The 13,709-nt window shown below is 38.4% G+C and overlaps 1 protein-coding gene across 1 annotated transcript in view; it reads left to right on the top strand.

Moving 5' to 3' along the window:
- CA12 (carbonic anhydrase 12) overlaps window positions 1–13,346 on the top strand; it is a 462,957-nt gene extending 449,611 nt beyond the window's left edge. The window contains exon 10 of the mRNA XM_044077750.1: window positions 12,074–13,346. Within this exon, the coding sequence (XP_043933685.1) occupies window positions 12,074–12,158 (85 nt within the window). The 3' untranslated portion in view covers window positions 12,159–13,346. The remainder of the gene's footprint in view (window positions 1–12,073) is intronic.
- Window positions 13,347–13,709: the final 363 nt, after the last annotated feature.

Raw genomic sequence — 13,709 nt, forward strand, 5'->3', positions numbered from 1 at the left:
GTAGCAAATGTAAAAACTTAGTTATTTATAGCTTGACTTCATAACTCTCAGCTGTACAGATTTTCACATAATGCCCAGATTTTTGCCTCAGATTTTTGGTCCATTTTTTATAAAAGTGTGGTTTTCTGGCAAAACACAGACATTTGAGTTCCAGATTTCGTACCCTTCAGAAAATTCATGCTGATGCAAAATCTGTTCCATCAACTTTCTAAGTTTGTTACAGCAATATTTAAAAATTGTCCCTATTTCTGGACTTCTGTCCCAGTTTTATTTATGGCTTTGTCCAGATTTCTTACTCTAAGAGGTTGAGAGGTATGCTTGACTGTATTATATTGCAAGAGGAAAATATATATTTTTCTGAGTCCACAGTATCAGCCCATTGTCTCCAATTTCTGCTCCCAGCTCACTCATTCATTCCTTTAGTGGGACAAGAGTCCCTTGGCTCATTCAATCCCAGATGGAAGTGAGACTCAGGTGTTAGTTGGCAGGTCCATTTTGTGAAATACCGCTTGCATGCTCCATAATCATTGCTGTCGGGAGGACCGTGTATGGGAATGCATATGCTCAACCTCCTGGCTAAGCAGCTCCTCACTGTGTAGCATAGGCATGCGGGGCTCTTTAGTATGAGTGATAAACCCGCACTCCCGCAGGTGTCAACAGAGCAGCACAATGCCCTGTCTTTCTTCCCTCTAGAATGGTCCTACCAGTTCCTGTGTGACTAAGCAAACAAGTGACTTCCTCAGGTGTAGTCAGGGTGTTATCACTGCGCACCCCAGGGAGGGGTAAGAAAATGTCATTCTGAGACTGCAATAAAATTACTTGTTGAAGTAGATGTTTAGATGTTGATGAATACAATTAAGCAGAAATGAGTGTAAATGCAGAAAAAAATTATTGAAGAGAGAGAAAATAACTCTTTATTATTATTTGAAAGTGTTTAAGTGAATGCTGCTACAAGTAATACGTATGAATCTTTGAAAGGGAAGCAGAAGAGGATGGATGTCATCAGTTACGTACTTAGTGTAAGATTCAAGGGATATCAAGTTAAAGAGATATACCTTATCAAAGTGTCTGGGGTGTCTGAACACTAATAATATATAAATATCACTTGTTTGGTGGTGTAAGTTATTTGTATTCTGTCTGGGATATTTTAGGATGCCATAGCTAGAAACAGTTCAATATGTAAGGAAATATAGATTATGCTATTGCAAGAAAGCAGAATTTAGGATTTGTTTGTTATTATGCTGCCAGACAAAAAAAAACTTTGCTCCATGAAAAAAGAAGGAAACAGAAAATTATTTTCTTTCAGAAGAAAAAGGGGAAACAACTATGAAAAGTCATAGGGTTCCTTCTCATCCTCCATTTAAAGCTATGGTCTTGATTTCTAACATTGAGTCTAGTGATTTATCTTCACAGTATGCAACAATGCAAAAGCAGTAAGTGAATAAATCTGATGCCACATTCCCTCCTCCATGAAAAGCCAAGAGGGTTTTTTTCAGATAGGTTTTATCAATAATATACTTCAAATAAACCATTTTGTCAAGTGGGGGTATGGCCCCTGGTCGTGTACAAAAGTCCATTATCACTATCTTACAGTCATCTCTGCTACAGGTAGAGACAGTTTGCTGCCCAGACATTTCAGGAGCACAATAGCCCTCATCTTCCAAGGGGAACTGTTACTTCATATCTCACTCTCAGAGTGCAAGTTTTAATGTCTGATAGGACAAAATAACAGAGCAGATGCAAACCTTTTGTGCATGGTAAGGGATATTTCAGATTTTAAGAGCAGTACACTCTTCAACAGTCATCGCAACTTACTCAGAAAATATGGTTAATGAAAAACAGCTTGAATCCTTTGAATATGAAGCTGGAGAGAAAGATTGTTTCTGTTCAGAAGGAAAACAAGGCATTTTTAGATGTCTTAATTTAGAAATGAGATCTGGAAATTTCTGTTTGAGAATAGTATGGGCATCGTAAACATGAGATGAGGATTTTGCATTCACCAGCTGCTCTGGTGGTAGATTTCCTGATTTGGAAGGTAAACCAATGAGTAAAAAGGTCACAAAGATAAACCAATTAATAAAAACTACAAGAAAAACTGGCAAAGTTAGAGTTGCAGTTAATGGGTCAGTTAATGTCGCATCATGGCATTGAAAAATGGTACATTTTACCACTTTGAGAAGTAACCATTCATTCTAGCAATTGTAGCATAGAGGATGGTGACACTAGTTAAGTGACCTTTTCTAGTGATCATAGATGTTGTCTGTCACCACCCAGCCAGAATAAGTATCTAAAGCCATTAAGGCTTTGTACTAGCAATGTGCAGCTGCAGTGTTCAGCAGGAATCAGACAAACAACATTATTACCTGCAGTAGTCAGGTCTGACACTCCTGAAGGCACAGTAGTCACATGATGTGGTAGCAAGGCGAAGCAGGTATGAATTCAGACATGTTTTAATAAGCACATGATTACTATTATGTGCTTTCATCTTTTAGAATATCTAGTTTGCACCTAATGCTACTGAATGTAAGGTGATGGTAAACCTGAAAGGCTAATGGTAAAGTAGTTAAGGTGTATGCCTTTCAAACACAAGGTGCAGGGTTTCATTCTCACCACTGGCAAGAGCTTAACAGATTGAAGATGTATATTTTTGATTGGGAGGGTGGCCTAATGGTTAAGGTGTTTGCCTTACAAACACAACGTGCAGGGTTTGAGTCTCACAGGGGATAATTAGCTAGGCTTAAAATGGCTCACAAGGACAGCTAGCCTAGTACTAATCTATGGACCTATGGACATATTACTGCAGTGGAGAGGGTAGCTAGACCAGATGACATTTTTTTAAACCACTAAGGTTTCCATTTACGTTCTTCTTATTTATAAGTGAGTAATGTGCAGTTTCCCAGACTGTCATGTGAGCATAAAGTTGTAATATTATAATAAAGACATACAATTAAATGTGCACTACTGTCATTTAGAAATGAATTTAAATCAAAAATTATTTTAAATACCTTTATTGAATTATCACTTGTGGTACAGGCAAACTTTCATTTATAAAAAGTAATCATACCATATTAACAAGTTCTCATTTATAAACATTGTATATCACATATGCAGTTATATACCTAATGGCAAATAATATAAACAGGGCTGTAAAATTGCATTTTAGAATAGCAAGCACCCACCCCAACACACACTACTACTGATTAAACAAATCCTAGTTAAAGAAAACACTACCTGTCTATTTGCAACCCACATTCCAAGATCATGCATTAAGAAAAGCATATATATATATATATATATATATATATATATATATATATATATATATATAAAGTGCTACATTAAAAGACTTTTAACTAAAATCACTTTCAACTAACTAATGCAATAAAGCCTTCATCAGGTCTCTGACAAGAACTACAATCAAAACAATGAGTATAAATGTCACACAGACAAACCAATCAGAAAAAAACTAAAAGAAAAAGCTAGCCAAGCTATAGTTTCCACTGGTTAAGGACATCAGCTGGGTACAACAACCCTGTGTTTCTAAATGTTAGCCAAACAGTAAACTTATACTGTACTGATGAAGCCATAAGAAGGCTGAAACATGCATATCTGCAACTAGTGGGGTTTGGCTTTTTTGGCCTGAATTCGTCCATAACAAACTTAAAAAGAAAAAAGTCATGGGCATTCAGAACTACCATATAGCTGATGCCCTTAAAGGGTTATCTGTGCATATCTGATGTACATCTAATAAGGAGTTTTAAGGAGTTTTAAGGAGATCTAAAATCAAGAAAAAACATATAGCTATCTAACCATAAATATAATCAAACTAAAACAGTATACATATACAAATACATCTGTGTAATAATATCTACTGAATATCCATCCATGTATATTAGTGTGCATGAAAAACAAAGATATTAATAGCTCAGAAAAAAATGTGAGTGCTTTGAAAAAAAAAAGTCATGAATAGGCTGGTTTAAAATTAAACAATACATATATTTTACACACCTGATATGTTTAATATTGTTAAAATATTTCTGATTTTTTTATTACTTAAGATCACTTGTCTGTGACGAATAAAGGCTTGTTACTTTGGAACACTACCTGGGTTTCATGATTTTTAGAAATTATTGCGACTAAGCTTATCAACAAAATTTTAAGGCCACTAGTTTCTCTGTCTTTTCTTTTTTTCCTCAACACTCATCCTGGTGAAGTTGGGAATAGACAGATTCCTGTGCTTGTTCATTTTTTATATCCTATAATCTAAACAAAATTACATAAATTAAGCATGTTGCATAAATGTAACAACATTACATAAATTAAGACAGTTTAAACATCTGGCATCGGGCAGAAGATATTGCAGCATCCGCTGCAGGACTACAGGACTCAGTAGCAGTTTGTACCCTACAGTGATTAGACTTCTGAACTCAGGCACTAGTCCCAGGGGTCTGGACACATAATAAGTCAATTTTTATTTATTTGTGCAATATATACTTACATATATTCCAAGTAAGTGCAATATTTATTTATTATATTTATAATCAGTATTATTTAACTCACTCAAGTGCAATATTAAACAAATAACTTTGACATTTCAATCCGTAGTGTGTTTTGTATTACTTTAAATAGGGAGAGGGTATTCTTTTCATATATGAGTGTTGGTAAATGTCTCTGCTCTTTCTTGCATGTAATGGGAGTAGTATTGTATTTGTTAGTTATGTTTATTCCTCTTCTTGTATGTGTTGTTTCACTTTCCTTTGTAATCTGAAGAATTGAGCTGATGCACGAAATTTCATTTAGGCTACAAGCGTGTAGTTTTAAATAACAATATAGTTTACTTTGACTTTGATAAATTATTAAATTTCTGCCTTCTCTTAAACCTTATTCCTCCTCAAACACATTTTCTGGATGTATTCCACAATTTCCATTTTTTTTCTATATAATTTGTTGGGAGGGTGGCCTACTGGTTAAGGTGTTTGCCTTACAAACACAAGGTGCAGGGTTTGAGTCTCACAAGGGATAATTGACTAGGCTTAAAATGGCTTAGAAGGGCAGTTAGCCTAATACTAACCTATGACAATTTACTCCTACCCTTTTCTAAATATTCCACTTCCTGTTCTTTTATCTTTGTTACAATAAGTCAATATTTCATATATAGTTGGTTTAGATTCGGATTTCTATTTTCTAGTAAGTGTTTTTTGGCAGCCACCAGAATTAAACTTAACTTACTATGTCTAGGCAGATTAGATCTTGTATCCCAGCTCAAAAAAAATAATTTCATTAGTTACACTTCTTGCTCACCCAGTACTCATGACAGAGTACTCTGTAGGGAATTTTTTATGTCTACCAACTCATTACACTCCCCCAAAACATGTTCCCAGTTACCTCTTTCTTCACCATCAATTCCAGGCAAAAATCATAAATTTTTTAGATTTAATTGCCTATTTGGGAGGCATACTTATGTCCTCCCTTTGTTTCTTTGTGAATTACACATCTAATCTCTCTATCTTTTCTGACCTCTTCTGTTTGATTTCTATAGTTATTGTGCAATATTTTATATTCCCTTCTAATTATCCCTTTTTTAATGTCAACTTCTCTTCCAGATTCAACTTAAAAATCAACCAGTGCAGGTCTTTCATTTAGAATTCCCTTATCCTTTTCTCTTTGTCTATACACTAGTATCAATCGCTGATAGGGAAGGCAATCACGAGCCTGCAATCCAAATTTTTCTTAGCCTCTTACCTTTCAGTTACCTTTCCTTCTCTAATTATTTGTTCCCAGTACCTTGGTTCTTTTGCCATCTTCCTCCAATAAATTCCAGCCCCCTCTTGCCTATTCTCTGTACCCCTAATTGCAATCATCTCTACTGGCAGAATCTCCTTTCTCCATTCACGTGTTGGCTTAGTTCTTAGTATATTTCCTGCTAGTTTATGAATACAATATTCTCTTTGACTGTTGTTATTCTTAAGGATCTGCATCCAAAATCCCACTCTTTCCTTCTTTCCTGAATTACCCCACTGCTTCGTCATTATCCCTTTCCACTTTGAATCATAGCTTTATGTCTGTGTTATGTATAAGAGCCTTAAGTGTGTAAATCAAACTTTCTTCATTTGAAACTTTTTGCCATGTGCGAAAGTTAAGAGCTCAAGGTAGGGTAAAAGAAATGTTGCTGTTTCACCCATAAATCAGCCATTTTACTAGGCTTATCCTATTATTCCTTGACTCTTGAACTTTGAGGAACACTTTGTTAATGTCAGCCCATCCAACAAAGTGCTCCTCAAAAAAAAAAGTCAGCAATAAAATAATCGACCCCCATTACTCTCCACGTCCACGTCCTTATATGATAATTTGTAACAACAATGGGGATAAGAAGAATCTCATTATAACAGGAGACAGTGGTCTCACTCAAACAGTGATCATGTTGTGAGTAAACAAATTCAAATACAATGCAAACTTAAAGAAAAGAAGACAAAGGAGTAACAAAATCACATACCAAAGTTTACAGAACCGAATTAGTGGCTCACCTAAGGAAAAAAAATGTAAATAGCTTAGCACATGGAAGGTGCCCTGAAGCTTTGGAAGGTGTCCAGCTATTATATCCTTGACAGGATGTAACCCATATAGCTAAGACTACTGCAGCAGTGATCAATATGATAAATACATTACGCATTTAATTTAGGCAACACTTCACACTGTTTAAAACAAATTATTCAAACAAAACACATACAAAAGCACCTCAAATGAGTGTAAGGAAATGTTATCAGTCTAGTGGTGACAAGAGTGGTCCATTGTTGTTGTTGGTTTTTCAGCTTTTCCCGGTAAGGGGTCACCACAGCTGAACTTCGGTCCGCTAATGATTGGCAGTAGATTTTTACGAAACGCCGAGGTTCCAGCTCGACGCCCAACCTTCAGCGAAGGCATGCCCATTTACGCACGCATGTCTTTCGAATGCTACCCAACCACGGGGAGGACATGCAGACTCCACACAGAAGGCACTCCCAAGCCAAGCTGAGAATCGAACGTGAGAACCTCTTGCTGTGAGGTAACAACGCTACCACCGTACCACCGTGAAGTGGTCCATAGTAAACAAATTTATTTAGAAATGCAGCATTGTTAGAATTTTAGAGTTTAACGGTGTTTATAATGACAGGTGCTGGGGGATACTTTTGATTGCTCATTTCTGATATAACTGTAACAGATTTAATCTAACAATATGTGTTTAAATATATAATGAGTGCTGGGTGTGGGGGAAGAAAAGGGAAGATTGAAACGCAGATGAATTGTTGAGGATGTGGAACAACAGTATGTCTTATAAACTGATCCACATAGCTGACAAAGTGTAGATAAAAGATTTTGGATATTATGAAAGGAACTGAAGAAAAGGCAGGGCAGTAGAACAGAGGGGATACATTCATTTGGTAGCATGGATCTCAAATGCTATGATTTAGGAGTAATGCTATGATATTTGCCCTCTGATATAGCCTTGTTCTTTCTAGATTTATGATTTCCTGATAAATGCAGCCCTGTTCAAGGGCACAAATATTATTAAATAACTAAACTATTACTTTAAAAAAGATTCCTTGGCATAAAGTGCATGGGGTCTAGTATCTGAATATTTTCTATTCTGAAAAATAAGAATGAGCTCCTCTTTCTGTGTCTTTTCTCAGATTTTTAATCATCAGAGGTTGAGAGTTATGTTTAGTAGTGATGTAGGGAAAGGAAAGACTATACAGAGAAATGGTCTCCTGGGTAATGGCCAGCTGGAGATAAGAGGATCAGACCAAGATGATGGCTGGTATTACTTTGGAAGGGTAGGGTAAATAAAAATGGAAGATGGAGCGGATATTCCAGCAGAATGCATTCAGCTATATTTGAGAGTTGGGGTATCATACTAATGTGTGGGACATGTGTGAAGGGAGAAATGCAGACTGATAAGGAAAAGGATTAGTCTTAATTCCTAGATATTGGAGCCTGTCCATTCTGCCTTATAAGAATCTCTGGGTAAAAACAAAATCTGAATGTGAATCCACTGCAAATACTTTAAAATGAAGTGCAGTTTAAAAATAATTTTATCACGTTTTTAGCCTATTTTTTTATGTTTTGTCACTCCCTGCTGACCATCAGCCCACAGTGATCTATCAATCCAGTCTCAGAGCTGATTACCAAGGTTATCATTCTTGCAGTCATGAAGGTTTCTTTCTATTAGGCCCTTACCTTACCCTTCAGAGGCTGACAGGGACACTTATAATGCCAGAGGACCTACTATGCTCTCCTCTTATATTTAGTACTACTGATGTGCTGATGAGGGCTGTTGTCACTGGCTTGGCAAGTAAATCTCAAATCTCAAGTTAAATAGCAATTGGGCTACCACTCCCCTGCACTGGAGTAATTAAGTCAGCATGCTGCTCACTCCGCCCCTTCCCTGCCCAGGTCTTTCAGTGCCCAAGCCACTAAATGAACTAGGTCACAATCAGGGTTTAGTCCTCTGGGCCATACAGCTGGGTATTCTCTGTTTGCTTCTTGACTTGAAAAGATTAGATAAGCCCGTTTACCTTCAAAATGAGCAGTGCTTTGAGTAGCAATCTTTCTTGTTATACTCACCGCCTTCTACTTCCTCCACAGAATTAGCATCTCTCTTCTTCATCACCTTCCCCTTCTTTCTGCTTTTGATTAAAGTTACTTTCTCCAACTCTGTCCAAATCGAATAACTCTGGCAGTCCTCGTGGCTGGCTCCATCTCCTGGTTGGTATTTTACGTTTTGTTGACATTTTTATTCATGCCACAGTAAGTTAACTGTCTGTTGCTGTTCCCCTATATATATATATATATATATATATATATATATATATATATATATATATATGTATGTATACAGTGTCAATTTTCATTCTTTTGTGTATTGCATAATAAAATTTACCTTACTGTATTTTTATTTTCTTTCCTGCTCTGGCAACATTGCATGGTTGCATTCTTTAGGGTCATGTCTGAAATGCAGCTATTTCTGTTAATGCTTCTGTCAGTCTAAATAAAGTTAGTTGTTTTCCCTCAATAACATCTGAAATGTACCATTTCAAAGGACTGCATTTACCAGAACAACAAACATTAACTAAATTATTTGACATATGAATTGCTTTTACATGCCCTATTTATTTTTTCTTGCTGAAGGTCAAAGGGGAGGAAGCAATTAAAGGGTGACATTCTGAATATTTACTCCTTGTTCATAGGTTCATAGGTTCATACTAGGCTATCTGCCCTAGGGCATTTATAAGCCTAGCCAGAGTGTGTTTGGCTTTCGCCACCCATTTTAAATTAATTTTGCTATGCCCTTTTTCGAGGTTAGTATACTGTGCCTCTGTCTAACAGTGACACAGAAGTGATACCCGGGGTAAACCTATGATCTCCCATCCACTCATCAAGATTCCTCTTGAAGACAGTCAATGAGGGACTCTGCCTAACCTGGACTGGGATTTTATTCCAGAGTGAAGGGAGCCTCTGGGTTATGAATCTGTCCCTCCAGCATGTCCTATTTATTTCAGTGCTGAGGTTCAAGTCTCTCAAGCACGTAGCTCGATGGGATTTGGATTTTATGAGGTGCAGCATGTCCATTAATTCGGGTTGGACATGGCTTTATACGTCAGGCACAGATCGCCTCTGAGCAGGTGGTATGCCACTGAGTAGAGCTGGAGTTTCTTTAACCGGGCAGCATATGGCATCTGTTTGAGCCCTTTGATCCTCTTGGTGAGGTACTTTTGGGGTCTTTCCAGTTGCTGCAGGTGTCTGGTAAGGTACATCCCAAAAGGGGCATTGTACTCAATTATGGGCCTGATGAGGGATGAGTACAGAGGCACAATGACCTCCCCTGATCTAGATGTGAATCCCTTCATGATTAGGTGGGCTATATAAAATGTTTTTCTAACCACTTTGGCCACGTGGTTGTCAAATGAGAGATTGCTATCAACTTGGGTCCCCAGGTCCCTAATTACTTCTTCTGTACTTAATGGATTACCACCTATGTGGTAATATGTGGGCACTTTGTTTTTGCCAAAGGGAATGACTATACACTTTTTGGCGTTTAGCTTGAGGCCATGGCTCTGGCACCAATTGTCTGTTTCTATGAGGCCCTTTTGGAGGATGCTTGTGTCGGCTGGAGAGTCGATTATGGTGCCCAGTTTGCAGTCATCTGTGGACTTGGTCAGCCACAGTCCTTCCGTGCTTGCCTGTACCTCCAAGAAATATATACCGAACAAGAGAGGTCCCAGGACTGAGCCTTGTGGGATGCCACTTGTAACTGGTTTGGAGTCTGACATGGCTCCAGCAATTCTAACCATGTGGGTTCTGTCCTTGAGCCAGTTTGCAACCCATCTAGTGACATAGGGGTTTATATTTAAGCTGGTGAGCTTATCTATAATGCCCGAGTGGGGTATTGTATTGAAGGCTTTTGTGAGGTCCAGGTAGGCTGTGTGGACCACCTTCCCCTCGTCAATGGCCTTGGTGACTGTTTCAAAGAAATTGACCAGGTTTAAGAGGCAGGATCTGCCCTTAACAAAGCCGAACTGGGTAGGATCCAGTGTCTGTAGGTCCCCAATATCTTTATTTATGAGGTCCATGATGATCCTTTCCATAGCTTTGCAGACCAAGCTAGTCAGGCTTATGGGGCGATAGTTTCCAGGATCCGTTGAGGCACCACCTTTGTGGAGAGGGACCACTGTTGCTGTATGCCACTCTTTGGGTACATATCCTGTAGTAAAGCTGAGATTGAACAGTAGTTTTATGTTTGGGTTTAGCTCTTCTTGGAGTTCATGTAGGATGCAGCCCGGGACACTGTCTGGTCCCATTGATGCTGTGTTTTTGCTTTGGAGAGGGCGGCTCTTACCTGAGCATCTGAGATGTCAGGGGGGCAGCACTCTGCTGGGATAGATATTCGTCCTTTTGGTGGGGAGGGGGGGGGAGTTTGCGCTGAACCTGTCAGCTAGGATGTTGGCAGTGTCTGTGGGTTCGGTGTATTTTTTGTCATTTTGGACTAATTCTGAGCATATCTCGGAATTCCCACCCAGGTTCCTAATATAACTAAAGAAAGCCTTGTGATTATCCTTAGTGTCCTGTGCAATTTTTCTCTCGAAGCTGTCCTTAGATGATTTTATGAGTGCCCATAGTTTTTTGCTAATACTGATCAGAGATGCCTTCCCTTTTTGGGATTTTGCTCTATCATGTAGTAGATTCCTCCTTCTATTGTATATTTTATGGCTGGGGTCCACCAGACATGACGCCTGCCTTTGGAGGATTGGGTCTTGGTTTTGTTTGGGATTGCATGATCCATGCATTCCTGAAGGTGTTCATAGAATGCGTTTATAAAGGATTCTGTGGTCTGGGCCGTATTTTCCACAGGCCTGGGGGCTTTGAAGGATTCCACCTCGGTTTTGAGGAGTGTGAAATTTGCTTTAAAGAAGTTTTTCACTGTGGTTTTCTGGGCAGGGGGTGGGGTCAGGATGTGAATATCCAGTGAGATTAGTTTATGGTCTGATCTTACCAGTGAGGGATACACTTCTGGTCTGGAGCATAGAGTCCCCATATTGGTGATGATCAGGTCCAGTATGATTCCCCTCTTGTGGGAGTGGTAACAAGTTGTTCCATAGCATTTGAGTTTATAAATTCTAGGAACCTTTGGGCTAGGGTGTTGGAGCTAGAGTAATGCTCCCAGTCCATGTTTGGGTAGTTGAAGTCGCCCAATATAATGGTGTTTGGAGAGACCTTCATATTTTCCAGTGTTCTCAGGAAGGCCGAGTGGGGTTCCTGGGTTTGGGAGGGTGGTCTGTAGCAGGCTATAAACTGGAAGGCAGTTTTACCCACTGTTAGTTGCACATGGATAGTCTCTGATGCTTTGTGCTGTGCCACCAACCTGGAGGTGTGGGTATCTTTGACGAATATTGATACTCCCCCTCCTTTTGTGGTTCGGTCCAAGTTTTCGGGCCAAAAAGCATGGTATGAGGTACCAGCCATTACTGTGGTGGTGTGTGTTACTTTCTGTTCAGTGCAGAAATGGCATTTTCTCATTTGCATATAATTTGTTTTTCAGAGCAAGACAACAAAGTGAAAGCAGAAAAAGGGTCATGTATGCCGCAGCACAAAAAGCAGAAGGGACGTCTTCCATTGAAATCTAACCCATTTGCTGCAGTGAGGGCTGCAGTGGTTTTCCAGTGATCAGTGGATGCACAGCACCAGTGTTTAAGACAAACACCATGGATAAGAACAAGAAATAATACTTGAATGTAGCTGTATGTAGTTATCTGGTACACAATGAAACACTGAGGTGGTAGTTTACATCATTTTGTAATGTTGGAATGCTATATATTTTCTTTTGAAGTCAGCTTGCATAAGTAGAACACATTTTTCAGACATGAATGAAGAAAACAAATTTCTTCTTTTTCACGGACTTGTTCAAAGATAAAAAAAAGTCACAGAAAAACAAGCAGTGAAAATTGTTCAGCAAGTTCTGTAAAAAGAACACTCAAAGGCAGGATTTTACACTTTGGCAAAGTTGCTCAATGTAGCATAAATAAAGCAGTATACGAATTAGACAATATTACAAAAGCCCTTAGTCAGACTTCATATGTTAAAGTTATTTTTTTAACATTCGACTGATGCAGAATTCAGAGTACCAAAAATACTTTTGGTCTTCCTGCTGTACTGTGAGAATTAAAAAAAATCAGAAGTCCTGTCTTAAAGGACTTCACTTGAGAGTTTAGTATTGATCATTTTGTCAATATGTTTGCTGCAATGTGTAAACTCTGATCATGTATTTATATTATTTTTTTACAGAAAGTCAAAATTAATGTATTTATCTTCAGACATGGAGGCTCTTCTACACGGAGTGATTAAACTTGGTGATTAATTGCCTAAATGAATGATTATACTTTGATGTAAATAAATAGTCTGAGTAATGTTTACAGAAGCGTGCTGTGAAACACCTGTTATTGTTCACGAAATCACTTTTCGAGGTCTAAGGTTTCAGTGGAAAAAGAACCTGTTGAATTGTGCTAATAGCTGAAGTGAGGTGCCCTAGGGCTGCAATGAATTTCAGATACTATAGATGGTTTTCATAAGCATTACACTTACGCATGAAGGCAATCTACTCTGCCCGCATCAAAGCACAGCCTTAGGATTCATAGAGGCCAGTTGCAGTAATGAGGGGGTATCCTTGAATGAACATATGAAAATGAAGGAGTAATAAAATAAAAAATGAGAAATGATGTAGAAGTCCTTTTGCTAATTAGTCCTCTTCCCACCTGTTTGCTATTCATAGTCATCTTCTGATGCGTTTCTGCATTGTTTATAAATGTGCTATAAAAGGCAAAATCATGCCCTTTCTGTCTACTTTGCATTTGGTGAAGATGCTTGCTATTTGCCTAGTTATTTCTCAGTGTGAGCTGCGTGTCTTAGCTGAGCAAAAACTACTTGCACTCAGAGGTTCTCGTAGACTAAGCAGGTGAAGATACAAAGAAAAAAAAATTATAACTTTGATAATTAAGAAATTCTTGATAGAGTTAGAGTGGACAGGGTTATTTTAAGGGCTTTAGTGAGCATGTATGGGCTGTAGATGGGAAATGGGAGGGATATGTTGCCTTCCTATACCTATGAATGCTAAGGTATGTATACCCTCACTATACTTGCCATGAGTACCTGCCAGAGACAGACTGGGGACATGTTTGGTA

Source organism: Protopterus annectens, chromosome 7.part0 (assembly GCF_019279795.1).
Source record: "Protopterus annectens isolate FY-2018-M chromosome 7.part0, PAN1.0, whole genome shotgun sequence".
Taxonomy (NCBI): domain Eukaryota; kingdom Metazoa; phylum Chordata; order Ceratodontiformes; family Protopteridae; genus Protopterus; species Protopterus annectens.